The 24,029-nt window shown below is 51.9% G+C and overlaps 2 protein-coding genes across 13 annotated transcripts; both read right to left on the bottom strand.

Annotated features, from left to right (window-relative positions):
- Positions 1-211: 211 nt before the first annotated feature.
- NME6 (NME/NM23 nucleoside diphosphate kinase 6) lies at positions 212-8,124 on the bottom strand. Of its 12 annotated transcripts, none has more exons than XM_045856901.1 (8): positions 7,458-8,119; positions 6,871-7,007; positions 4,887-4,975; positions 4,390-4,494; positions 2,720-2,822; positions 1,902-1,941; positions 1,311-1,471; positions 213-1,030 (listed from the first exon to the last, which is right to left on the bottom strand). In XM_045856901.1, the coding sequence occupies exons 4-8, from the start codon at positions 4,477-4,479 to the stop codon at positions 855-857; spliced, it is 570 nt and encodes a 189-aa protein (XP_045712857.1). In that variant the 5' UTR covers positions 4,480-4,494; positions 4,887-4,975; positions 6,871-7,007; positions 7,458-8,119; the 3' UTR covers positions 213-854. The 12 variants fall into 12 exon arrangements, with proteins under 12 accessions (XP_045712865.1, XP_045712864.1, XP_045712857.1 ...); XM_045856905.1 differs by having other exon boundaries at positions 6,871-6,948; XM_045856902.1 differs by having other exon boundaries at positions 6,871-7,020; positions 7,487-8,119.
- Positions 8,125-11,112: 2,988 nt separating this feature from the next.
- Positions 11,113-20,151, bottom strand: SPINK8 (serine peptidase inhibitor Kazal type 8 (putative)). Its single transcript, XM_045856913.1, has 6 exons — positions 20,040-20,151; positions 19,232-19,311; positions 15,715-15,761; positions 14,471-14,592; positions 13,308-13,350; positions 11,113-11,295 (listed from the first exon to the last, which is right to left on the bottom strand). Exons 2-6 carry the CDS (start codon positions 19,296-19,298, stop codon positions 11,284-11,286), a joined length of 291 nt encoding a protein of 96 aa, XP_045712869.1. The 5' UTR covers positions 19,299-19,311; positions 20,040-20,151; the 3' UTR covers positions 11,113-11,283.
- Positions 20,152-24,029: the final 3,878 nt, after the last annotated feature.

The raw sequence follows: 24,029 nt of genomic DNA, 5'->3' as shown, positions 1-24,029 counted from the left end.
ATAAAAAGAAGCCGAAGCCCTGGCTGGCGTAGCTCAGTGGATTGGGCTGTGAACCAAAGTGTCGCAGGTTCGATTCCCAGTCAGGGTACATGCCTGGGTTACAGGCCACAGTCCCCAGCAACTGCACATTGATGTTTCTCTCTCTCTCTCTCTCTATCTCCCTCCCTTCCCTCTCTAAAAATAAATAAATAAAATCTTTAAAAAATGATCTTAAAAAAAAAAGCCGAAAAAACAAAAAAATTCCTCTACTGGGCAGACACACCTTTGTTCAAAACCAAAACCTCCCCTTCCTCCAGGGCGCAGCCCATGCCAGAGGCACAGCCTGGATTTGAACCCGCACGCAGCTCTGTCTCTGGGCACCTCATGCACAGCCCAAGCCGCACTGTGTGTGTGTGTGAGCCTCGCAGGAGATTTCTACGCGATCTTTCTCCACTGAACGCAGGGAGACACTTGGCTTCCGGGCAGGTTTAATGACTAGTAACTCCATTAAGGATGGAGAGAAGGCACCGGCGCAGCACTCCCGGCCTTGACTGCTGACTGGCCCTGAGGAAGACGGCCCTCTGGTGCTCACGGGGAGTCCCTGCAGAGTCAAGGGGGCAAGCTCCTGCTTACAAAAGGATGAACAGTGTTCCGAGGAAAGAGGAAGCGTTATTCCTCTGAGCCACCGACAAACGCTCCAAAGGAGAGGTAGACAGAGAGTCAGGTTCTGGACGTGGTGGCGGCGAGGAGCCAGGCACTCGGGCAGGTGGCAGTGCCTAGCGGAGAGGGCACCAGGAGCCCCAGGCCTCCCTGGTCTCGGGAGAACGCTCTGGACCGGAGGGCTCAGGAGAAAGTCTTGGCCGTGCCGCCAGACTTCACAGATGGACAGGCCTGCCTCGGGCCCCTGCGCTGGCTGCGCGGTGGACACCGCCCTCGGGGCTGTAGTGCACGGGGCCGCAGCGCAGCCCGGGCTCCTCCTCCTCATACCAGCGCTGCTCGCTGAAGTCAGGGAAGAAGGCTGCGATCTCTCTACTGGCCGAAGCCACGGAGTCTGCAAGAGGAGGTAAGAAAGAGAAGGGACGGTGTTAGGAAGTGCAGAATGGAGGTGAGAGGCCCTCACAATCAGGTTCAGAAACCAGAGCCTCGAAGTCGCCTGCCTGTTCCTCAGCCCTCGGGCCACGTCGGCTGAGGCGGCCGCAAAGGGCCAGGCCCCCAGTTGGGGAAAAAGCTCACGGGAAGGACCTGGCTCTCAACCCCGCCATTCGGCCCGCCCACCGGCCCCAAACTACCCTCCCTGACCTGTGGCTGTGGGCCTGGGGGGGCAGACTCACCAGAGCCGTGGGTGGTGTTGCGGGTGTCGGTGAGGCCGAAACTCCCACGAATTGAATCTGGGGCCACGTGGCGTGCCCGGAACACCCTGGTGGGTCCCATCAGCGTCCTCCAGAGCTGGATGGCATCCTTGTGGGCGAGGATGTAGGCTCGGATGGGCCCACTGGGGAGAAAAGGAGCATTCATCAATCAGGAATCGGGCCCCCAGGTCCAGGACAGCACGCGGTATGCAGGGCACCGACGCAGGCACCCTGTCCATTGGGAGAGTTTCCTGGCCTTTCTAGCTGGGCACCCATGCTGCTCCACACAGGTGCTGGGGGGTTGCTGCTGCTATCGCAGGAAGCCGCAGAGATCAGCGGAGTGGCCAGGCAGCATTTGACGGCACTGTCCTACAGCCACTGGATCGGTGACCGCCACGGGATGGGGGCCACCAGGCCAGTGCTGGCTCAGTCAGAGCCCCAAATCCGAGTTTCTTCAGACACTGGACACTCGCTAAGCCTTAAAGACTGGCAAATGGAACTGATGAATCTACTGAGGGGGCAGGGGAGACAAGTCTCAGTAGATAAAGATGCTGGGACCGAAATCCAAGGTACCTGGCCATGAACTCCACCAGCCGCTGGTAGAAAAAACGCCCTGCAAAGAGAGAGCACCTTCGTCAAGACACCGATGCCCAGGAGAGCCGTTCGCACCACTGCCTCCTGACTTGGAATAATCAAAACGGTTCTAGCCCTGGCTGGTGTGGCTCAGGGGACTGAGTGCCGGCCTGCGAACCAAAGGGTTGCCAGTTCGATTCCCAGTCAGGGCACACACATGAGTTGCTGCTAGGTCCCCAGTTGGGGGCATGTGAGAGGCAATCACACACTGATGTTTCTCTCCCTCTCTTTCTCCCTCCCTTCCCCTCTCTCGAAAAATAAATAAATCTTTAAAAAAAAACTGTTTTAGAGCAAAGAAAAAGGCCCTTGGAGTCTGACCTACCTGGGTCAGAATCCAGGCTCTGCCACTTACACCTGGGCGAGTTTGCGTGACTCATTAACCTCTCTGACTCAGTTCCCTAATCTGTATGCTGGGGACACACCAATGCCCACTGCACGGGCTGCTGGGAGAGTTACATGAAATCGTGAGCCCTGGGACAGTGTCAGGCCGAGGGAGCACTCACTACATGTTAACTACTGATACTATCAGGCCAGAAAACTCAGTGTCTGGTTGGCACTGTGAAGTAGAACCTTCCTAGAAAATATTAAAAACCAAACCAAGCCCTGATACTCACGAAAACTCGGAGTCAATGCCGAGACCTGAGACAGGGGGCTATTTCACAGCTGGTGGCTGAGAGCCCGGGTCACGTGCCCGGGCCCAGCCGTCCCGCCCGCCCCGGGGACCGGGAAGCCGCCCGCCCGCGAGGCTGCGGGCCTACCTTCGTGCTCCCGGTAGAACCTCCGGCAGTCCTCTCTCCGCCACACGAGCTCCCTCCTCCGCACGATGAGGAGCTTGTTGCTCAGGATCTGCTGGTGCACAGCCTGGGGGGACACCACCGCGGAGATAAAGGTCAGTCCGAAGGGCCGCCTGAGCCAACAAAAGGCGGACCCGAGGGACCTCGGGGACCCGTGGGAGCCCGGGACTCGGCAGCCTGCCCCTCGATGGGCCAGAAGGGAAGACGGTGGGGTGACGTGAAGCCCTTGGGTCACGCGGCCGAATGTGAGCCCTGGGCGCAGAGGCAGGAGGCAGGCGCTGTGACCGGCCCCACCCCCGTGCCTACAGCCCCTCCAGCCCCTCAAGCCCGAGCCCACCAGACCCACCACTCAGACCTTCATCGGCGTCTCTCGACAGTGGCCCTGCCCTGCGTTCCTCCCCCTCTCTCTACAGCAGCACCCCTGACCAGTCGAAGACGTCGTAACTCGGGTCACACTCTGGTCAGCAGTGTCTGGGTGGTTCTTGTCATTCGCGGGTAAAAGGCGGCCACTCTAGTCCGGTGCTCTGGTCCTCGAGGTTGTACTTCCCTGCCCGCCCCTCCGACTTCCCGGTCTCTAGTCCCACAAACTCAGCCTGCCCGTGGCCCTCAGACACGCCACGCCCGCCTGGGCACCCCCCTTCTGCGGGATGCTAGTCCCCCCCGGATTGGTGCAGTCTCAACCCTTGCAAGCCACCGGGCCTGATGGCTCTGGCCTCCCTTGGCGCCCCGGCGGGCTGACTTAGCAATGCTGCTCGGCTCTGCTCACCCAACTACTGTAAGCGGGGTGCTCAAACGGCCCTCGCCTAGCCCACCAAGTTGCCTTCCCTATAAATCTCCAGGACTGTGAATACCATGCAGAATGATTATGTCACGTGACATGACAAGAGAGAGTTTGCACGTGTAATTAAGGTTACTATCAGTGGGCTTGGCTTTCATCAAAAGGGAGAGTATCCGGACGGGCCTAATTAATCACGTGGGCTCTTGAGCAGCAGAGACCTATCTGGCTGGGAGGCACAGGCGGAGTCAGAGGGACCTGAAGAGCCGTGCGCCGCTGCTGTCTTGGAGACAGAGCGGCAGTCAGGTGAGGGATGCGACTGGTCCTTAGAGACCGAGGGCCATCCCGCCTACGGCAAGGACACAGGACCCTCAGTCCTACAACCACAGGAACCGAATTCTGCCAACAACCCGAACAAGTCTGGGAGTGGATTCTTTCCCAGACGTCCAGACAAGGGCCCAGTCGGCTGACACCTTGGCTTTGGCCCTGTGAAACCACAAGGAAAGAACCCGGCCAAGCCTCCTGCACCTCAAATTCTAGAACTGTGAATTAATAAGGAGCGTTATTTAAAGCTGCTAAGTTTGTGGTAATTTTTATGTAGCAATAGAAAACTAATGCACACACACTGTCTCGAGGTTTGGCTCCTCTTCTTATTATATGGGACTCTTTCTTATATTTTATATCTGCCCAATTTGCTAGCAGGTTTTTAGTCTTCTTAAGGTCTGAGTCCACGGCTCCTAGCTCCGCCTCCACGGTATCCGGCACAGGGCTGCGCAGTCAGCCTGCACAAGGGGCCCGGTGGCACCCGAGACAGCGGCAATGTCCGGGCACACAGCAGAGGCTCGGGGTTCATGCTTACCTCCAGAATCAGCGGGTGGGCGACCGCATCAGGCTTGATCAGGGCCAGGGTGAGCTGCAGAGCCTGAGGGCTTCGCAAGATCGAGGCCATCCCGCTCTCCCGCTCCTGCCATCAGAGCCGGATTAGGGACCCGTCGCGACCGCGCTTCCCATCCTTCCTGCTCTGGAGCCATGCGGCTGTGCAAGCCAGCCGGTGTTCCTGCTGCCGTCACTCAGGGAGCACATGACAGGCACTCGGGAAGGCTGCACACGCATTGTTAGGTACACACGTGCACACGGTTGTATTTAATGACCCATTTGTGCTCATGGGGTGGAGGGAAGGAGTGGCGGAGGGGACACCGGGGCTGCCTGGGGAATACACTGTCTGGTCTGGGCCACTGGAAGCCTACGGAGGAGCGGCCCATTCAAGAGAAATTCCAGCTTAAACACTACCCATCTCTCCCCAGATTCCCTTCCCTCCCTAACTGTCCTCTGTGTTTCAGAGGAGTTACAACTCACACTTCTCAACGGCTGAGCCACGAGGGTAGCACACGTGCTCCCACTGCCAAGGGCCTCTGCCTGGTCCTGCTCTCCCACTGCCCGCAGACCTGGAAGATGGGACGGACAAGAACCGGGATGCTGGCAGGATACCAAGGAGTCCACTGGATACACTCCATCTCTTATCTACTCTTACAGGTTGGTCAGAAACTTTCCCGCCCAGCTCGAGCCCTGTAATACACTCAGCTGTTCTCAATGGCAAGGCTTACAGATGTGCAACTCCAAGTTCAGGGACTAGCTGCAACCGTGTTGTATCTGAAGCGGCTGAAACAGTACTTGGCACAAAGGAGCCTGATTCGTTTTATTGACTCAAACAGGGGTATAAAACTCATTTTCAGCCCTGGCTGGCGTAGCTCAGTGGATTGAGCGCAGGCTGTGAACCAAAGTGTCGCAGGTTCGATTCCCAGTCAGGGTACATGACTGGGTTGCAGGCCATGACCCCCAGCAACCCCACATTGATGTTTCTCTCTCTCTTTCTCCCTCCCTTCCCTCTCTAAAAATAAATAAAATAAAAATCTTAAAAAAAAACTCATTTTCACTCATTTTCACCTAGCAGTTGCCTTCAAAGGCCCAAATGTAACTTTAGGACTGTATACATGTGACTACTCCTTAACTAGGGGCAAGGAGTTCGGCGCTGCCGCCAAGTAGCAACAAGGTGCTGGCCGGATAAAACAAGGTGGGGGGCCGGATTTGGCCCTCAGACCTCGTGTTTGCCACCTGTGGACAAAATGAACCTATATAGTCTTATTCCACTCATACTTGTATTTCCAGTGTCCAACATGCTGTAAGAGCTAAATAAATAATCATCAAAATGACATACAGAACATAAAAGTATTTTATACTCTGGACTAAGCGAACCTGAGATCTAACAGGAACAGATTTAAAGGACACATGGACAAAAGCTAGGGGGAGGGTGGTAATGGGAGGGAAGTGGGGAGGGATGGGTAGGCGGGCTGGAATGGGAGTAAAAGGGAGAAAACTGTACTTGAACAATGATTAAAATAAAATTTTAAAAAAAGAATCTGAGATCTATTCCAACTTCGAACTTCTATTTACATGTGAAAAATGGACCATCTCTGCAGGACTAAGGACTACATCTCGAAACACATCTGGGGGAACCCCGACATCCGCCAACAAGCAGAGAGGGCTTCTGTGAGCACGCACAGGGCCAGCCTGACCAACACTCTCATGTCCCCTAGCCCGGCAGTGGCCCGACAACCACGTTCAAAGTGCTGTCGGGAGCCGGCTCCAATGAGGAAACTCGGCCAAGGTCTCTCCTCCTCATGCCGCCCTTTCTGTACCTTTCAGCCCGATGCTCCCCTTGAACCACAACACTAAGCCCAGTCTACCCAGGACCAGATCGGCCAAGCCAGTCTCCCCAGTGTCCCAGGTGGCAAGTGACCCAAAGCACGCGGAATCTTCACCATATACCTAGGGAGAGACATTCCTGACACCTCCCCTCCCTCACCTTCCACGTTCACGCTATCACTAAATTCTGGTCATTTTACCTAACCAACATGGTGTCTCAAACCCATAACATTCTCCCCTCTCAACCTCCGGCACCAAGTCCCAGACAGTGTCTGCCCTCCCCTGACTTCTGCAGCGGTCTCCTGAACAGTCTCCCCGTTCCTACTCCTGCCACCCTCCGCAGTTTGTTCTCCACACAGCAGCCCGAGAACTACAAATGCAAATCCAGGTATCCTTCCCCTCCTTAACCCTTGAAAGTGTACAATGCTTTTACAGTAAACCCCCACATCCTTGTCGTTGGCTTTGCATGACCGGTTCCCTGCGTCCCTCTCTAGCCTCATCTAGAACCCCACATCCCTGAACCTTCTTCTGCTCCAGCCTCGTGAGCCTTACAGCGCCAGGACTTTCTGGCCTGACAGCGTGTGTATGAGGAGTTTTCGCGGCCAGAATGTGCTTCCTCTGGTTTCGTCCTACTCACCTACTAGATCCTAGCTCACTTCTCCTGTAACACGTTCTCAGGGCTCCTTGCACGTTTTCGTCTGTTCCGTCTTCCCCACTAGAAGGTCGGCACCGTGAAAGCGGGGGTCTGTTTTGCTCAGCATAGTATCCTGGCACCTACACAGAGCGTCTAGCACAGAGTTCGCTCTCAACAGTATTTGTTGAACGAATTAATCAATGAACCTGATCCAGCTATTCCAAGTCCAGGCTGCGAGAAGCCTCCAGGGGAGGACGTGGGTCCTTTCCTAATGCCAACTACAGCTGTCTCGGTTCTTAGTTTACAACAAGTGATGACGGGTCGAGAAACCTGCTCAACTTAAAGGTCACTCCATCAGAGAAGTACAAACTTTAGGAGCTGCCTGGGCATTTCCCCAACACCCGAAGCACCTATTCTATTCCTCTGCGTCCGGAAGGCAGCACGAAAGCCCCTCGTCCCGGCCTGCGCAGCGGGTACCTACAGACCCTCAACTCAGCCTCCGCCCCACAACACGTGAGGCCCCGCCCCCCAGTCCCCCAGGCTCACAATCTCGTACCCTCCCCCGCCCCTTCGCCTCCATTTCTCCAGACCTGCAGCCGCGCGCCCCTGCTCCTGGTACCTGGGACAAAGTTCTGGGCTATTCGGAGCCCCAGTCCAGCTGGAGGGCGGGTGCGGACTCACCCTGTCCTCCGGCAGCGTGGCTCGACCACCAGGCGCCGTGCTAGCCAGCCCAAGCGGGGTCCTTCAGGCGTTCGGCGGGCAGCCCCTCTGGGGTCCTTGCCGTGGACCTCGGGGCGAGCGGAAGCAGAGGAAAGGGGCGTGTGAGCCCGGCAGGTCACTGTGCTGTCGGGTTTATCTGGGCTCAAAACGGTGGCACCTTGCAGCAGGAGGGTCGACTGCCGGTGGCCCTCGTCGCTCTCCGGGACCAGAAGAGAGGCGGACACCGCGTCAGGCGGGAGCTGCCCCTCCGAGCCTAGCTGGGAGGACCCCCTCGTTCAGGAGGGAGGGCGAGCCGGGGTGCCCAGGACAGGATGGGCGGTGCAGGGTGGCAGCCTGGCGGAGCGCAGTGCCCGCCGGCGGAGCGCAGTGCCCGCCAGTGGCGCCACCGGCAGGCACCTTGCCCGACTCTTGTATTCTTTGTCTCATGCAAGGTCGGTGTGCCCAGTGTGTGTCGGAGCTCCGCGAAGGGCTTGTGCGCTCCATCGCGAGGGCGGAGGCAGGCAGCAGCCAATGGGAACCTTTAGAGCGCGCAGCGATCACATAGGCTGGAAGGAGCACAGCGAATTCGGGGTGGGCGAGGCAGGATTCTTAGGGAAACAAGCGGTAAGGGTCTGGAACGTGCCGCTAAGGAATTCGGGCACCGGCTAGTGGAGTGGGTTACCCTGGGGTCTCTTGAAGTCGTCCAGGGTGAGGAGATGAGAACTGGGGTGTTCCTGGAGCGTGGTCTCATGTAAGGAGAGGGCACAGTTTTTTCTTGGAGGGAATCAGAGAATTTGAGAGGAAGGATAACGAATGATAACTGTCATCAATTTAAACATTTTCCCAGCTGACTCTAGTGTGTGCATGTCCAGGTATCGCACTCCTGGAGCGTTGGTAGGAGGTCTGTGGTCCTGGTTGCCACAGGGGTCTTTAGGAAACCGTTTTATAGTTGCTTTGACCATCCTCGGCCACAACCTACATAATGAAAGTAAGGGCAGATGTGATGTTAGGGGGAGACCCAATACATAACTCCCTTTTCTGAGCTTAGGCTCAGAACCAAGAGAAAGAGAGGAATGGCAGGCAGGTGGAGGCCAAATAGGAACTTAATCAATACTGATGGATCTGTCGGAAAACAGCGTGAGAGCCAGATGCACCTGCCTCATACTCTGCTACCGGATTCAATGCCGAGTCTCCTATGAGTCAGACTCACTTAAAACAGTGGCAACCACAAAAAGAATGTAGATAGTTAACAGAACATAATTATCCCAGCACTGCCCCACACCCACAAAACTTAGAAAACAGGCCAATCCCCAGCTCCTAGCAGATACCAGGCAACATTTTGTCCTAAGAAAGCTGTCAGCTGGGCTGGATGGAGGAGGGCAAAGGGGGAAATTGGGACAACTGTAATAGGATAACAATAAAGAATTTTAAAAAAGAAACCCGTGATCCTCATTGGTATCTCTGGCAAGGTGAATAGGCTAGAAAGTCTTCATTCCGTTTCGCTAAGGCTCAAGGAATTCTATACCAGTGTTTCAGAGTCTCCAACTTGTAAGTCTAAACTCTGTTGGGAGAATCTCGCTTTAAGAGGTTAAGTATGACGTATGTTTATTGTATGCTGAGGGGCACCAACCTGGGCCTGGGCCCGTGTGTAGACAGCCGTATTAGTGGCAGCCCCAGGCAGGCCAGGGTCTTTGAGAGCCAGGCCTTTCTTTTTCGCCCAGCACACTGAAGTTTCTCAATACTGGTTCCCCTTTAGGTCCTCTGTCTCTGCCACCCCCGGGCTGCTCTGAGGACAGGCTCTAGGGACAGGTCCCTCAGGTCCCCACCTGTGAACAGTCCTCAGGGGCCGCTGCCTCGTGCTGGTGAGCGGCTCAGGCCCAGGACACCTGCCTCCTGGGAAGGAAAGGGGTTCTTGACCCCATGCATTTCTGCTGACAATTACTTTCCGGAGGTTTTCGTTTTAGCTGAAGCTGCTGTTCCTGTTTCTAAAGTTCGGTCCCCTAGGGACCTGGTGAGAATCGAGACTTCTTCCGTGTGTTCCTCCAGATACTACCCTCAGCTTCTGGGTGTGTCTGGCGAGGAGGAGATTTCTTTGCGAAAGTTCTCTTTTGACATGTTTCTCATTGCTGTTCCTCTACTGCTTTCCAGAAGGCTCACCGAGTGCCTGCCATTTTACTGGTGGGGAGAAGGAAGACTCATGGAGCTGGCTCTTTGCCAAGCTACAGAAAGCGAGGAGGAAAGGAGCCCCTTTAGAAAGTCTCTCTTGCCCTGGCTGGTGCAGCTCAGTTGCAGCATCGTCCCATGTACCAACAGACGTGGGTTCGATGCCCTGTCCGGATGCATATGGGGAGCCACCAATCAATGTTTCTCTCGCTTTCCCTTCCTCTCTAAAATCAGTAAACATATTTTTTTAAATTAAAAAAAAAAATGTGCTCTAGCTGGTGTAGCTCAGTGGATTGAGCGCGGGCCTGTGAACCAAAGGGTCACCGGTTCGATTCCCAGTCAGGGCACATGCCTGAGTTGCGGGCCAGTCCCCATCTGGGGCGTGTGTAAAGGCAACCAGTTGATGTTTCTCACATTAATGTTTCTCTTCTCTTTCTCCCTCCCTTCCCCTCTCTCTAGAAATAAGTAAATAAATGCCATCTTTAAAAATACCCCACACACTTGCTTATAAACCAAGTGCCCAACATTCATCACGGCTAACCGAGAGAGTGTTTGAAACGTCTCAGCTGAAATGTGATGCTGTGGTCCCCACGTTTCTCACCTGGTCTCTTTTATGTTCTGGGCCGTATCACCAGATCCAAACATTCCTTTGAGTCGAACGTAATCCTCCACCCCTGCCAAAAGGTTAGAGCCACCTCCTGTCAAACTTCCAAAATGCAGCCGAGCGTGCGCCCCACTGGCGCCCACGGTAAGGGCGGGAAGCAGGGGCCACGCTGTGTGTGCCTGGCTTCCTGAAGCTTCACACGCATGCGTGTGTCGTTCCTTCGTCCATGCTCAGCTTAACGTGTGTGTGCGTGTTTCCCTAGGGCCGTAACCAAATGTTTTACGTAAGAATCTGCAATTTGTTCTAATAAAATCCTCACTGCGGATTGTGTGAAACTCTAAGTCTCAGTTTCTTTGTCTGTAAAACAAGGCTGTACTTATGTTTGTCGAAAAACTTAAATGAGTTAGTGCTTGTGAAGCATTTAGAAGCGTTAATGTGGCCAGGCACTACTCCCAAGTATTGTGCTCAATAAAATTCTGAATCTCTTACAGTACGGTTAACATTTCTCAAGCCAGATCCTGGTGTATTGAATATTGAAAGTCACGTCTCTCGCCTGACGCTCACTCAGCTTCACAATGCCCAGCGCCACCTCTTGTAAGTGTGGCTGCTCCCGAGGCACCTGTTCCCTCGTGCAGACCTCCGTGGCCGTGTGTTCGTAACCCACACAAGAACAGGGAGCCCACGGCACAAAGTCATGTAGTCTTGGGGTGAGAACACAGAAGAGCTGATCTTTTAAAAAGATACGTCTTAGTAACTGAGAAAAACGTTCGCCAGCCAGATTTCCTGCTGAGAATCATTTACTGAAGCAAATCAATGAGTTTGACGCTGACCGTTGGCTTCCTCCAGGGCCAGCATTCTCCTCTACCGGGGGTGTACTTTAAGAGGCAATCATTCCATGTCACTTGATCATCCAGGGATTCAGCGGCTCTGTACCTCTCCGCGGTGTAAGTTCAGGAGTTTTCCTGCAAAAGAAGTATGTGCTTAGAGAAATCAAACTTGGGGAAGTGAAGAGAAAGACTACCACATCTGGGCCAGCAGGAGGAATGCTAACAATTATTCTAGGAATGCCGGCAGACTAGAGACATTCTCATTTCGCTGGGGAAGAGAAAAAGCACCGTGGCAGTGGGCAGGAGAGCGAAGGGTTGGGTGCCGCTGAGCCTTCGGCCCCAGGGAGAGCCGTGGGCGGAAGAGGCGGAGGGCAGTCGGAGAGCTTAAGTTACGATCCAGGAGCGTGGGCCATCTCTCTCAGGATCTTAAACATCCTTAAAGTTTTCGGCAGTTTTGAGGAGAAAGGTTGATTTCCAGAGAGTTCACAGTTTTTGTTTCTATTTTGAGTGATGGATTATTTTATTTTCTAATTAGGCGTGACTGCCGTAAAGAAACGTTATTGATTTTGTAGGTTGCCCATGCACCCAGTGAATTTGGGACCCCTCTTCACAGTGTTAATAGTCTGTGATTTAGCCCACCCCCGGAGTGGTGACTGTAGTATCTTCGTTTCCGCCATGGGCAGACTGAAGCCCCATCCAGCAAACAGACGAAAACGGAGAGACTGGAATGAAGCCACACGGGCACTGCTTGCTCACGCCGTGGCCCCTGGGGCAGGTGCTCGGTGGCCGTCTTCTCACCAGTAGCTCCAGGCACAGGCTTTGGGGCTGTAAATTCTATGTGTGGCCTTGGCTGGGCCACGGTGCCCGGATATTTGGTGTCACACTCGGAATACTCCTGAGAAGTGTTTTTGGACGAGATGAACCGTTAAATCAGAGGCCTCTGAGGAAGGCAGGTTGCCCCCCACCATGCGGGTGGCCTCGTCCATCAGTTGAAGACCTGAACAGAACAAAGACTGCCCCAAGGAGAAAGAAATTCTGCCAGAGGACGGCCTTGGATGCCACTGTATGGATACCCTCCAGTTTAAAAGCACTTTTTTGAAGTTAGAGGTTTGAAATGGACCTAGGACCAGAGGCTTATTTGACAAGTGGCCCAGCTAGAAGAGGAAGGGCATTCAGCCGGATTTCCCATGAATTAGCCCAGGTCACGAGGATCTGACAGAAGTAGGGATTGTGTGAGGTCCCATGACAATGACCCCCAAATCATAAAAAGTCTTAGGATTTCTCTGTAGTGGGAGCAGAGAACATGCCAGTCGTGGATCTCCGAGTGAGCGCTTTGCACGCGGGTCTGGAGTCAGATGAGCCTTGTGAACTTGGCACTGAGATTGTATCAGGAGATACTGTCATAAAATTATTACAAAATTATCTAACTGTCTTTTTATCTGCTTTACCTGCTACCTTTTTATTTTCTCTCCCAACATGATTTGTCCCCGCCCCATTTCCATGCCTCGGAACAGCCTAGTGACCTCTGCGGTGTCAGCCGAGCGCCTGCTTGGCCCCATGACCCTCGACTCGCAGGCTCAGTATCCAGAGCAGGGAGGGCCAGGCAAGGCCCAGGCCATTTGCGCTCAGAGTAACCTCCCACTCGGTGTGTTCTGTGAATGCCCCGGGAGTTAGACGCGGCAGGGGAGAAAAAGGGCGGAGTAGATGTTCTTTACTGTCGAATTATCAGGCCAAAATACGTTTCCCAGAAGATGTTATTTTTGAGATGGCTTGGGAAACCTGAACATGAAGTATGCACTAGAAGATGACGAGGAACGAGTTAGGTGTAGAGCAGCATTTTCGGTAACGGAACGTGTTCTCCTCCCAGGGATGCGTGCACCCTGAAGGGTGGAGGAGGGAAACGACGTGATGTCCGAGACAGGTGTTCATGAACTTCAGCAAAGAGACGTGGCAGAGGAAGGAAATGTGGCAAACGCTGTGCTTTGTAGAATCTATCCAATAGGCACATGAGGTTTATTATAGTATCTTTAACTCCATGTATGCTTGAAATTTTTCATAACACAAAATTTAAAACTCTCTACAACAAGGAGTGCTTAACTATATTTGGTCCACTCCTAAAAATGAAAAGTAAAAGTGGCTTTACTCACGCACGGTCCATCATGCAGTTTAGTTATGCTCTGCTGTTCATATCTGAAAGAAATTGTATGTTAAGATGATTACTTTTGCTCTAGGATATGTTATGACTAAGTTTTAGCTGATAAACTTTAGCTAAGTTTGAGAAGGACACATTCTGCTAATAGTGAATTCTTATCTAATAAAATAGTTTAAAATATCTATGATATAGATCTTTATTTGTCTAAGAGGTTGACTGTATAAAACATGCTCATCCTTAAATCAAATCTGGAAAATTCTTGATTATTCTCAAAATATTCTTGAATAGTTAAGTAGAAATGCAGACTATTAGGGAATGTACATTAAAATTAAAATGTGCATTAACAAAAGTTAAGGCATTACCAGTGACCTTAAAGCAGTAAAAATGATTATAAAGGATACTGTGAACAATTGTACACCAATAAACTGGATAACCTGGATGAAATGGACAAGCTCCTAGAAACACATAAATTATCTAATCTGATTCAAGAGGAAACAAAATCAACAGACCTATATTAAGAGATTGAATCAGGGGGAAAAAAAGCCGTTAAAGCTCAGGATCAGACGTCTTCATTAGTAAATTGTAACAAACATTTTCAGCAGATGTAATACGAATCCTTCTCAAATGCTTCTAAATAGAAGAGGAATAAACACTCCCTAATCATTCTGTGAAGCCATAATTACCACAATAGCAAAGACAGACAAAAACATCTCAGAGAAAGGAAATGATAGACAAGCATCCTTTATGAGTATGGTGCAAAAATTCTTACGAACATACATGGAAGCTAAAAGAATATTAAAAGGATTGTACACCATGATCAGGTGGGATTTTTTCCTATGTGTGCAGGTGATTCAACCTAAAAATATCAACCAATGTAATAGTATCATAGCAATAAAATGAGGGGGGGACGTGTTTTTCTCAGCTGACCCTTGCCCAGGCCAGACCACACCCTGGGGGTCTCCATTTCTGCATCGTGTGAGTGGGGGGTCGCCTTGGGAGCCTAGACTAGGGAAGCCTGAAAGACGTGGAGGAGCGAGTAGTGGAGTCGTCGCTGGAGGGGGGATGTCACCAGCAGGACGCATTTCTGGGGAGTCATTCCGGGGTTGGCCCCCTTTAGCCTCCTGAGTGGAGAGGAGGGAGAATGAAATGAAGACTTACAGGATTCTGAAGCACAGGTGGCATTCGCCGTTGTAGGTGACCCTGTCACTGCCGCAGATGGGCTCGCTGGGCTTGATGTAGGAGACAAACCAGCACTGATGGACATTGCTGGCGCATTTGACCTGAAGGTGAGACACAGACTCCTGCTCCAGACGCCCTCCTCCAGGTCCTCTGGCTGTCACCGCTGGTGGCGGGTGACGCAGGGGGACAAGGGGCACCAGACCAGGAGTTCGGGAACCAGACTTTAGAAGCATCAGAGTTTGACCCCTGGCATTTACCACCACCGACATAGAACACTTTCATGCAATATAACATGCCCAGATTTTCCGTGTACAGTGTGCACTGTTTTGCCCAGGTTTTTGAGGGGAAATAAGGAGGTACATTATATATGGGTGGTACCTGAATACTTTGCATCTCTGTTCTTGTGGTTTGTAATGATTTGTTACATAATATTTCTTGTACCATATGTTCAAAGATAAATGCTAAAATTCCTTTATAATACAAAAAAACAACTATCTAAATATAAATAAATAAATAATTTAAAAATAAAACAAAAGATTTTTCTTTTCCTGAAAGTTTGGGCCAAAAATGTGAGTTCACATTGTACACAGCAAAATCCAGTAATATAGTACAATATAATGTATTGTAACACAACAAAATCTGTGGACTTCCCAGCCCGAGCCATAAATTCCTTAGGGTAAGAATCCCTGTCCTACCAGCTGTTAACTGCAGTTGTGAGCTCAGAGGGGAAAATGTCTTTCTAGGTTAGACTTGCCTTTACGACATTACTGAGCGACTTGTGTGTGTGTGGTGCTTCAGACAGCAGGGGGCTCAAGCTTGCCACGGCAGAGTTAGGGTGTGGAAGGAGGGGTGCAAAGCGGACACAATGCGAAGTGTGTGGGAGGCAGGATGTGTGACTTAGCGTACCCCCAGCCGAATGTGCGCTGTAGCACAAGACAGGCCTGAACTTCAGCCATGACTTCATCACGCACTTGACGATGCAAAATACTTGCCTCCCATCATCCCACCAGGGGGCTGTGAGAACCGACGGGGACCGTGAATGGGAAGAGGGCTCGGGGACGTACGAAATGTGCTACGCATAGTTGACGACTCAGCTTTTAGGGTGGCATTATACCCATGCAAGTCCCCTCTGGCCCCCAACTCCTGGAAGGAAGAGCCGGGGCTGTCAGGAAACCGGGCTACCCCCCAGTCCTGTGGCGGGGAAGCAGGGAAACAGAGCTCACCTTTGTCTCTCTGAGGCTTGCCCCTTTGCCCATAGGAACAGGGAAGTCTGCAAGACAAAAACGGCTTCAGGAGGGTTGCTGCTCTGTCTTCTGCCCCCAGGGAAAGTAGCTAGGGTGAGGGAGACCCTGGCTGGCACGCGGGCAGCCTGGGTACCCTCGGAAGAGGCTGACGTTCCTCTCTGATGCACGCCACCCTCTAAAGAAGGGGACGGCTGGGACGCTTCTGCCCCTCCCCCTCCCGTAAAATGGAGATCATTCCAGCCCTTCCACTTCACAAGCTAATAACGCTTTCTACGACCCCTCTCAGCCGGTTTTAGAAAACACCCTGTAAGTTACAAATCACAATAAAATAATTATATTGAGATATCTTAAAAGATGTTGGGTTTCATTAAGACTTAAATATTCTAGTGGGGAGGGGTGGGAGGGGGGACTGGATTGGGAGTAAAAAGGAAAAAACTGTATTTGAATAATGATTAAAATAAATAAATAAATAAATAAAAATTAAAAAAAAAAAGACTTAAATATTCTGCCCTGGGTGGTGTGACTCCACAGGTTGAGTGCCAGCCTGCGAACCAAAAAGTCACCAGTTTGATTCCTAATCTAGAGCACGTGCCTGGGTTGCAGGCCAGGTCCCCAGTAGGGGGAGCAAGAGGCAACCACACGATGTTTCTCTCCCTCTCTTTCTCCTTCCCTTTCCCGCTAAAAAAAAAAATAAACAAAATCTTTTTAAAAAATTACATATTCTGGATCCAAAGCAGTCTTTGCAATTATTCATATAGATGTATATAACATTTTATTACATATAATATATTATAATATATATTATAATTATCTAATATAATTATTATAATATATAACATCAGCTCTAGATTGGAGGGAGCAAAAGTAGGCTTACAGTCATAATACAAATAAAGAGTACAGTAATTAATAAACTATAAAGATAAAATTTTTCACATACAACTGTAAACCTCCTTCACCTACCCCTGTATGTCAATTTTCTTAAGATAAAATGCACATAACACAGAACTCATGTATGTAAAGTGCACAGTTCAAGGTCCTTATGAAAGTCCCGGAGCTGTGCGGCCATCACCGCGATCGGTGTCAGAAACCTTCAGCTCCGGAGAGAAACCCGTGCCCACCGGCAGCCGCCTCCCCTCCCTCCCTCCCTCCCTCCCTCAGCGCCCGCCCCCTCTCTCCTCCCCAGACGGCCACCCCTTTGCTGTCTGTCCCTTCTGGAAACTTCATGTAAATGCAGTCGTATGATGTGCAGTCTTTCGTGTTGTCCTCTTTCCCTCAGAATAATGTTTTGAAGGTTTATCCCTGATATGACGTGCATCAGTTCTTCACTCCTTTATATAAGTGAATAGTATTCCGTTGCATGTGCATATGTCCCCCTTCCTTTATCCATCAGTCAGCTGGCGGACTGCTTGCTGTTTTCCCTCCCTGGCTACTACTACGAGCAAGTCTGCCGTGAGCGTTCGTGCCGCGTTTCTGCGTGGCCGTGTGTCTTCCTTTCCCTCGGGCACGGAGCTGCAGATGGAATTGCTGGGTCATGCGGTGACCTTTTGAAGAACATTTCCCAAAGCGGCTGCACCATTTCACATTCCCAACAGCAATGTAAGAAGGTTCCAGTTTGCTAGCATTTCTGCTAACACTGGTTATTATTTCTTTTTTTAATGACAGTCCTCCTAATGAATATGAAGCGGTATCTCATTGTGGTTGTTGTTTATTTTTAAGATTTTATTTATTCAGCCCTGGCTGGCATAGCTCAGTGGATAGAGCTCGGACTGTGAACCAAGCATCGCAAGTTCAATTCCCAGTCAGGGCACATGCCTAGGTTGCAGGCCATGGCCCCCAGCAACCGCACATTGATGTTTCTCTCTCTCTCTCTCTCTCTTTCTCCCTCCCTTCCCTCTCTAAAAATAAATAAATAAAATCTAAAAAAAAAGATTTTATTTATTCATTTTTAGAGAGAGGGGAAGGGAAGGAGAAAGACAGGGAGAGAAACATCAATGTGTGGTTGCCTCTTAGGCACCCCATACTGGGGACCTGGCCTGTAACCCAGGCATGTGCCCTGACTGGGAATCGAACCGGAGACACTTTGGTTTGTAGGCCCACACTGAGTCCACTGAGCTACACCAGCCAGGGCTCGTTGTGGTTTTGATATGTGTTTTCCTACTGACCAGGGAGTGAGGCTGGGCCTCTTTTCATGTGCTTATTGGCCATTTGTGTATCTTCTTTGGAGAAATGTCTGCTCAGGTACTTGGTCTTTTTAAAAAGAATAGACCATTTTGAGTCTTCTTATTATTGAGTTGTACGAGTCCTTTATATATACACTGGATACTGGTTCGTTGTCAGATATGTGTTTTACAAACAATTTCACCCGTTCTCTGGGTAGTCTATCACTTTATTGTTATCTTTATTGGCATCATTTGAATCACTAAAATCACTTTAAATTTTGATGAAGTCTAATTTACCTACTTTTTCTTTTTTCCTTCTGCCTTTGGCATCCTATTTAATAAGGCTTTGCCTCACGCAAGGCCATAAAAATTCACTCATATTTTCTTATAGTTTTATCATCTTACCCCTTATATTCAGTTCTGCCATTCGTTTTGAGTTAACGTTTGTCTCTGACGCGAGGAAAGGGTCCACGCTCGTTCTTCTGCACGTGGGTGCTCAGTCCACCCCGCGGCGTTTGGTGAAAAGACAATTCACCATCGAGTCATTTTGGAGCCTTGTTAAAATCAACCCACCCTAAAAGTAAGGCCTTTTTCTCTCTAGATTCTCAGCGCTATTCCATGGATCTGTATTTCTACCCCATGCTGACTCTACGCCGTCCTGATCCTGCGCCTCTGTCGCAAGTTCTGCCATGGGAGGCAGGAGCACTTGCCACGTTCTTGTTCTTTTTCGAGATTGTTTCGGCCACCTCAGCCTTGCATTTCCACACGAAGTTTAGGGTCAGCTTTTCCATTTCTGCCGAAGAAGTTTATTTCCTGTAGACAGTTTGTAGCTGGATCTTGTTTTTTTAAATTTAGTCTGACAATTTCTACCTTTTGATCAGATTGTGGAATTCACTCACATTTAAGGTTTTTATGATATAGCTAGATTTACATCTGGCATTTTATTTTGTTTTCTGCGTGTCTCATGTCCTTTTGCTTCCCTACTCCTTCGCTGCATTCAGTGAATATAACCTAATGTAACCTTGTAATTCCCATAATAACCTTGTCTGAGTATTTTAGTAGTTGCATATGGCTTACCACACATATCTTATTGGAATGTATCTCAGATCTATACTATTTTAATTCAAGTGACATTTGGAAATGCTATTCTTATATAGCTCTATTCCTTCTCCCCTTCTTCTTCTCCTTTTTTTTTTTTTTGCTTCAGTTTCTACACCTGTCACCTGAGGAATTAGGGTTAAATAAAACTGAACAGCACGTCCGCTTCTACCTCTAATTTCCCCACGGTCCCGCAGACGCTGCAGGGAATGTGGGCAGAGCAAGGACATGGAACTCACCCACCGCGAAAGCAGCCAGCACGGAGATGGCCAGGACAAGGACGGTGTTCAGGAAGGTCCCCTTCATGGTGGCAGAGGAGCTGTGGGAAAAATGCAGCTTTTGACAGCAGGACGGAAAACTCTCCGTGAGCTACAAATTCCCACAGAGACCCCCTCATCCACCAAGAAATGAAGCTGAAATACTTCAAGTGTGTTCTTGCCTCGAGCTACTCGGGACGGATGGTGTCTGGTGAAATGAAATCACTTAATTCATTTGCTTAGAATAGTTCAACATTAGAGAAAAAGGAACTCAAAAATAGAATTGTAGAAGATGCCAGAAAAAAAAAAGAGGTCGTAAAGAATATCTTCAAGGGATCTTTTGATGAAGAATAAGCACCAAAAATGTTTCGATGAAAGGTGTAAAAGTTGATACTTATCTCTGAAGGAAGAAGGGCAGTCGCTAAGAAGTTTAGTGACACAGGTCAGGTCACCAGACAGTAAGAAACAGGAAGGGCCAGAGCGCCAGACACTCCCATATCACCGATCTTCCGGACATTATCCCTTGGGCATCACCATTTAGTAACTAATGACATGGTGGAAATGAACACCACAGAGTATTTATCAACAGCTTACTGGCATTATCAAAAATGCTACAGTACACGCCAATTGGCATTATCCGCAGGTTTCTATACATTTTTTCCATACATTTTCCAGGCAGATTCTGTACCTAGGTGATTTTTGCCCAAGTCCTTCCCTGAGTAAAACCAAATAATCAATAATATAACTCTTTTCCTACTCAAAAGATTTCAAAGTAATAAGGCCACCTTACCTGCTGTGACTCCTACGGTTTTTCTGAGAAACTGGCCAGACAAGATCTTTTCTACGTGCAGTTTGCTGGTAATGAAACGACACTGTGTGTGGGGCGGGGGCGGGGGCGGGGCGTAGTGTCTTCCCAAGGTCAGGATGCCTAGCAGTGGAAGACAGTGAGTGACCTTTAAAGCTGGGAACTGTTGACACAACGCGAACCCATTCCTTCCGACTCCAGGCTGGGCCTGTCACACCGGATCCCGGAGTTCCCGTCTGGGTGTTCCCAGGGTGGTCTGTGCCGTCTGCTTCTGTTCCAAAGTCTAGTGGTTCTGGCCAGACCCAAACCCACCCAGGCGTCCCGCCCGGGTTTCGAGTTCCCACATTGTTATCTCTCTTGCAACGGTTGTGTTCCAGGGCCGCGGCAGACGTTCACACAGTCCTGCCGGGTGCCACGTCTGCAGGGTTAGCAGGGGAGACCTTCCCGATAAGCCAAGAGTCGCAAGCAGGTCACGCCCAGAGAGGGAAGCTCAGGGATAAAAGCCAGCAGAGCCAGCGTGTGCCACGGGGTCCCGGTCACTGGCGGCTTCTGAAGGTGGGGGTGGGGGCATAGAGCTCAAGGCAGGTGGGCGTCCCAAGGGGGGCTCCAGCATGAGCCCTGGCACCGCCGGGTTCCCGCAGCTGGTGGTCAGAGCTCGGTGTTTTTACAGCCCACAGGGGGTGGAGGTCCCGCTCACACCTGCGTCCAGATGAAGTCCTTACCTGAGTGTCCCAGCTTGTGGTTTTGGGTGTCCCCGCCCCTCCCAAGAGTGTTGCACCCCATTACCTGAGTCTTGACATCACTGTCATGGCTGACAGTGACTCCAATTGGATTGCCCAGAGTGTTCAAAAAGTCCTCTCTGCTCTTGCTTTAAACACGCAGTGTCCACTCCACTGGGCACGGTCCTGGCCCTCGACGCAGGGCCCACAGCCCGTGTCCTGGAGCTGGGCGCCCCCCAGGACCCCACCCGCCCCCACCTGCCCGCACCAGTCTGGGGCTGCCCTCAAGGTTGGGCCCCTTTTCCTCCCAGCCTTCGGGTTGGGAAAAACTGTCGTGCCCCAACCCCAGCTCTGCCCAGCCCGTCCATCCCCTTCCCCTCACCTTCCCCTCCCCAGTCCCCCCAAACCCCTTCTTGAGTCCTGCTAGTTCCTTCCTAGAGCCAAGGCCAAACTCTGCTCCTTCACATCTTCACTGTGTGATCTCGGGCAAGTTACTTGGCCTCTCTGTGCCTTGGATTACCCGTGTGAAAACTGCGGACAGCAAAAGCGCCTGACTCGGGGGAGGGGTGGGGGCCGCGCCTGGGTTCCCTCTGCCTGATGCTCTTCCAGGGGTGTAGGCAGGGCGAGCTCCTTCCCAAGCACGCGGGTGAGAAGGGTACCGCCCTCCGACCCAGGTTTTCTCCCTGGCTGAATTGTGTGCCTGGCTGGCAGGTCCGTGGGAAGAGGCGCTGCCTCCTCCCCATTCCTGAAAGCAGCCCGAACAGATGGTTGCCAGGTGGACTGTTCTGGACACTGGCCCCGGGGGAGGGTTAGGGGAGGTCAGGCAGGAGGAGCCAGATTTGTCACAGCCCGCGGGCTGGACGCCAAGGCAGACAAGATGACCTTTCGATAGCAGAGGCATTCGCCTCCTCCCCAGGGAGCCCCCGTCCACCCCGCCACCAGCCTCTCGGCCACTTCCCCTTCTGGGTGCTGGGCAGCCACTGCTCGCTCGCTCCAGGGAGGCGCAGCGGAGGCCAACCTCCCCAGAGCCGGGAGCCAAAGAGGAGCACCCCTTCCACTCCCTGCCCCGGAGAGCCTGGGGCACCTCTGCCTGTGCCCTAGAGCCAGGGGACGCCCCGCCGACTGCACCCCAAATCCAGGGTGCGCCGTACCCACCCTCACCCTCCCCACAGAGTCTGGCTCCACACGTCCGTGGCCCAGGCTCCCTGCTTCTCCCACTGTCGCCTCCACCCGCCCTGCTACCCCCGGTCATTCAGCCCTCAGAAGGGGGTGAGTCCGGGCTTTGGGGTGAGAAGCTTCAACGATGTGGAGCCATGTTTAAGAAAAAGAGTGTCAAGAAACAAAGAGCCAAATTAAGTCGTGTGCAGCTCTGGCTACACACGGGAAAGGTTACGGCATGGGCGTGTCGTCCCCTGCCTGCCCGGCTGCGGCAGAGGGGCCGGCGCTCCGTGCTGGGGAGACCCCAGAGTGGGGAAAGAGTGATGGCTGGCACCTGGGGAACCAGGCGGGTCACAAAGTGCCCCGCAGTGCATTGCCGGGTTCGAGTCCTGCAGTGACGCTGAAGCAACTTGTCCCTGGCACCCAGTTGGGACATGGCTCCTGAGTGCACTGGCGGGTCACCCTCGACTCAGGAAGCCTCGGGAGAACCCACCTGTGCCTCTGGGCGGTGGCCGCTCCGCCGGAAGCTGCAGGGTAGGCACTCCGGCCTCGGCCCCCTCCTTGTCTCTGGGTGCGCCAGGCCTGGGCGTGCGGCGAGAACAGTGCTGGCCGGTCACCTGTGAGGGGCCCCGCTTAGAGCACGCGCCCAGAGCTCCTGAGTGAGGGCCCCGGGGTGTGCACGGACCCGCCAGGCCGCTTGGGGTGAGGGTGCTCCCCCGCGCCCCGCACTCTGCGGGACGGCTGAGGGGCGCGGCTCTGTGGGTGCTGTCGCAGCTGCTCACCCTGAGTTTTGGTTCCCGGAACACGTTCCTTCTGAGCGGTCACACCTGGTAGTCATGGAATCCTCGGAGGCCTGCGGTCAGCCCCCCTGGCCTGCGGTGGAAGGGAGGTCAGGGTCAGCGGCCGCGGGCGGTGGGCAGACATGCTAATGACACTGCGTCGTTCTCCAAGGGCAGCCAGAGTCCTGCCGCTGGCCCAGGGCCACTGGACTCACAGATTCTTTTTTTTTCTTTAATTTTATTTATTCATTTAGAGAGAGTGGAAGGGAGGGAGAAGGAGAGGGCGAGAAACATCTATGTGTGGTTACCTCTCACATGCCTCTAACCGGGGACCTGGCCCACAACCCAGGCATGTGCCCTGACTAAGGATCGAACTGGTGACCCTTCGGTTTGCAGCCCGAGTTCAGTCCCCTGAGCTACACCAGCCAGGCCAGGGCTCACAGAATCTTAAACCAGAAAGTTACCTTCTACGGAATCTGTCAAGCTCAGTTTTGTTTAGTAGAGTTGAAGAATTTTAGGATGGAGTGCGGATTCCCTTAAATGGTACCTCTTTCTACTACGTGGAACAAAAAGTCCCTCAAAACACCACCTTCCTTTAAAGGGAAGCTTCAGAGGTTATTGGGGGACGTAAATTCGGGTTCCAGTCCTGCGCGAGTGGCCTTGACTGAGGACATGAAGTCTAGTTCTGAGAAGTCAGTGTACTTTCTCAGCTCTGATCAAGATGATAGTCCTTTTTTTTTTAGATTTTATTTATTTATTTTTAGAGAGAGGGGAAGGGAGGGAGAAAGAGAGTGAGAGAAACATCAGTGTGCGATTGTCTCTCACACCTCTCCCCCACTGGGGACCTGGCCCACAACCCAGGCACGTGCCCTGACTGGGAATCGAACCAGCAACCTTTCCGTTCACAGGCCAGCACTCAATCCACTGAGCCACACCAGCCAGGGGTACGGGATGGTCTTCAAAGTGTCACGTTCAATCTCTCTGAATTTGGTGCCCACTTACCGTATTTTGAAAGTGACAGGTAAAGTTCTTCGTCATAAATGTAAATAGTTACAAATAACTGAGTTCCTGGCTCATTCTCTGCTGCGTTAACCTCTCAGCGTGATTCCCCCGACTCGATGAACGACTTCTCCCACTACTCCAGTCCCCTACCTCGCTTTCTACGTCCCTGTTTCAGTGACCTCCATGGGAAATGCAGGGATGCACTCCTTTACTTGCTCCGTGTGCATTTCCTCCGGGAGACGAGATAGGAAACCCTGTGAAGGGGCAGGCCCTGTCTTGTCACTACCCTTCCTTCCAGCTTCCTCTCCCGAGGTTTG

Source organism: Phyllostomus hastatus, unplaced genomic scaffold (genome assembly GCF_019186645.2).
Source record: "Phyllostomus hastatus isolate PE091 unplaced genomic scaffold, TTU_PhHast_1.1 phas_scaffold_129, whole genome shotgun sequence".
Taxonomy (NCBI): domain Eukaryota; kingdom Metazoa; phylum Chordata; class Mammalia; order Chiroptera; family Phyllostomidae; genus Phyllostomus; species Phyllostomus hastatus.
Note: the sequence above shows the minus strand (reverse complement) of the source record. Positions and strands in the feature narration are given on the sequence as shown.

Excerpts from the sequence above, each read along its gene's own strand:
- SPINK8 (XM_045856913.1), bottom strand. The coding sequence starts at position 19,298 with ATGAAGGGGACCTTCCTGAACACCGTCCTTGTCCTGGCCATCTCCGTG. Across the intron at positions 15,762-19,231 it reads GCTGGCTGCTTTCGCGGTGG|ACTTCCCTGTTCCTATGGGC; the intron begins GTGAGTTCCATG and ends TTTGTCTTGCAG. Across the intron at positions 14,593-15,714 it reads CAAGCCTCAGAGAGACAAAG|GTCAAATGCGCCAGCAATGT; the intron begins GTGAGCTCTGTT and ends TCTCACCTTCAG.
- NME6 (XM_045856909.1), bottom strand. The coding sequence starts at position 4,479 with ATGGCCTCGATCTTGCGAAGCCCTCAGGCTCTGCAGCTCACCCTGGCC. Across the intron at positions 1,942-2,719 it reads GTTCTACCGGGAGCACGAAG|GGCGTTTTTTCTACCAGCGG; the intron begins GTAGGCCCGCAG and ends CTCTCTTTGCAG. Across the intron at positions 1,031-1,310 it reads CAACACCACCCACGGCTCTG|ACTCCGTGGCTTCGGCCAGT; the intron begins GTGAGTCTGCCC and ends CTCCTCTTGCAG.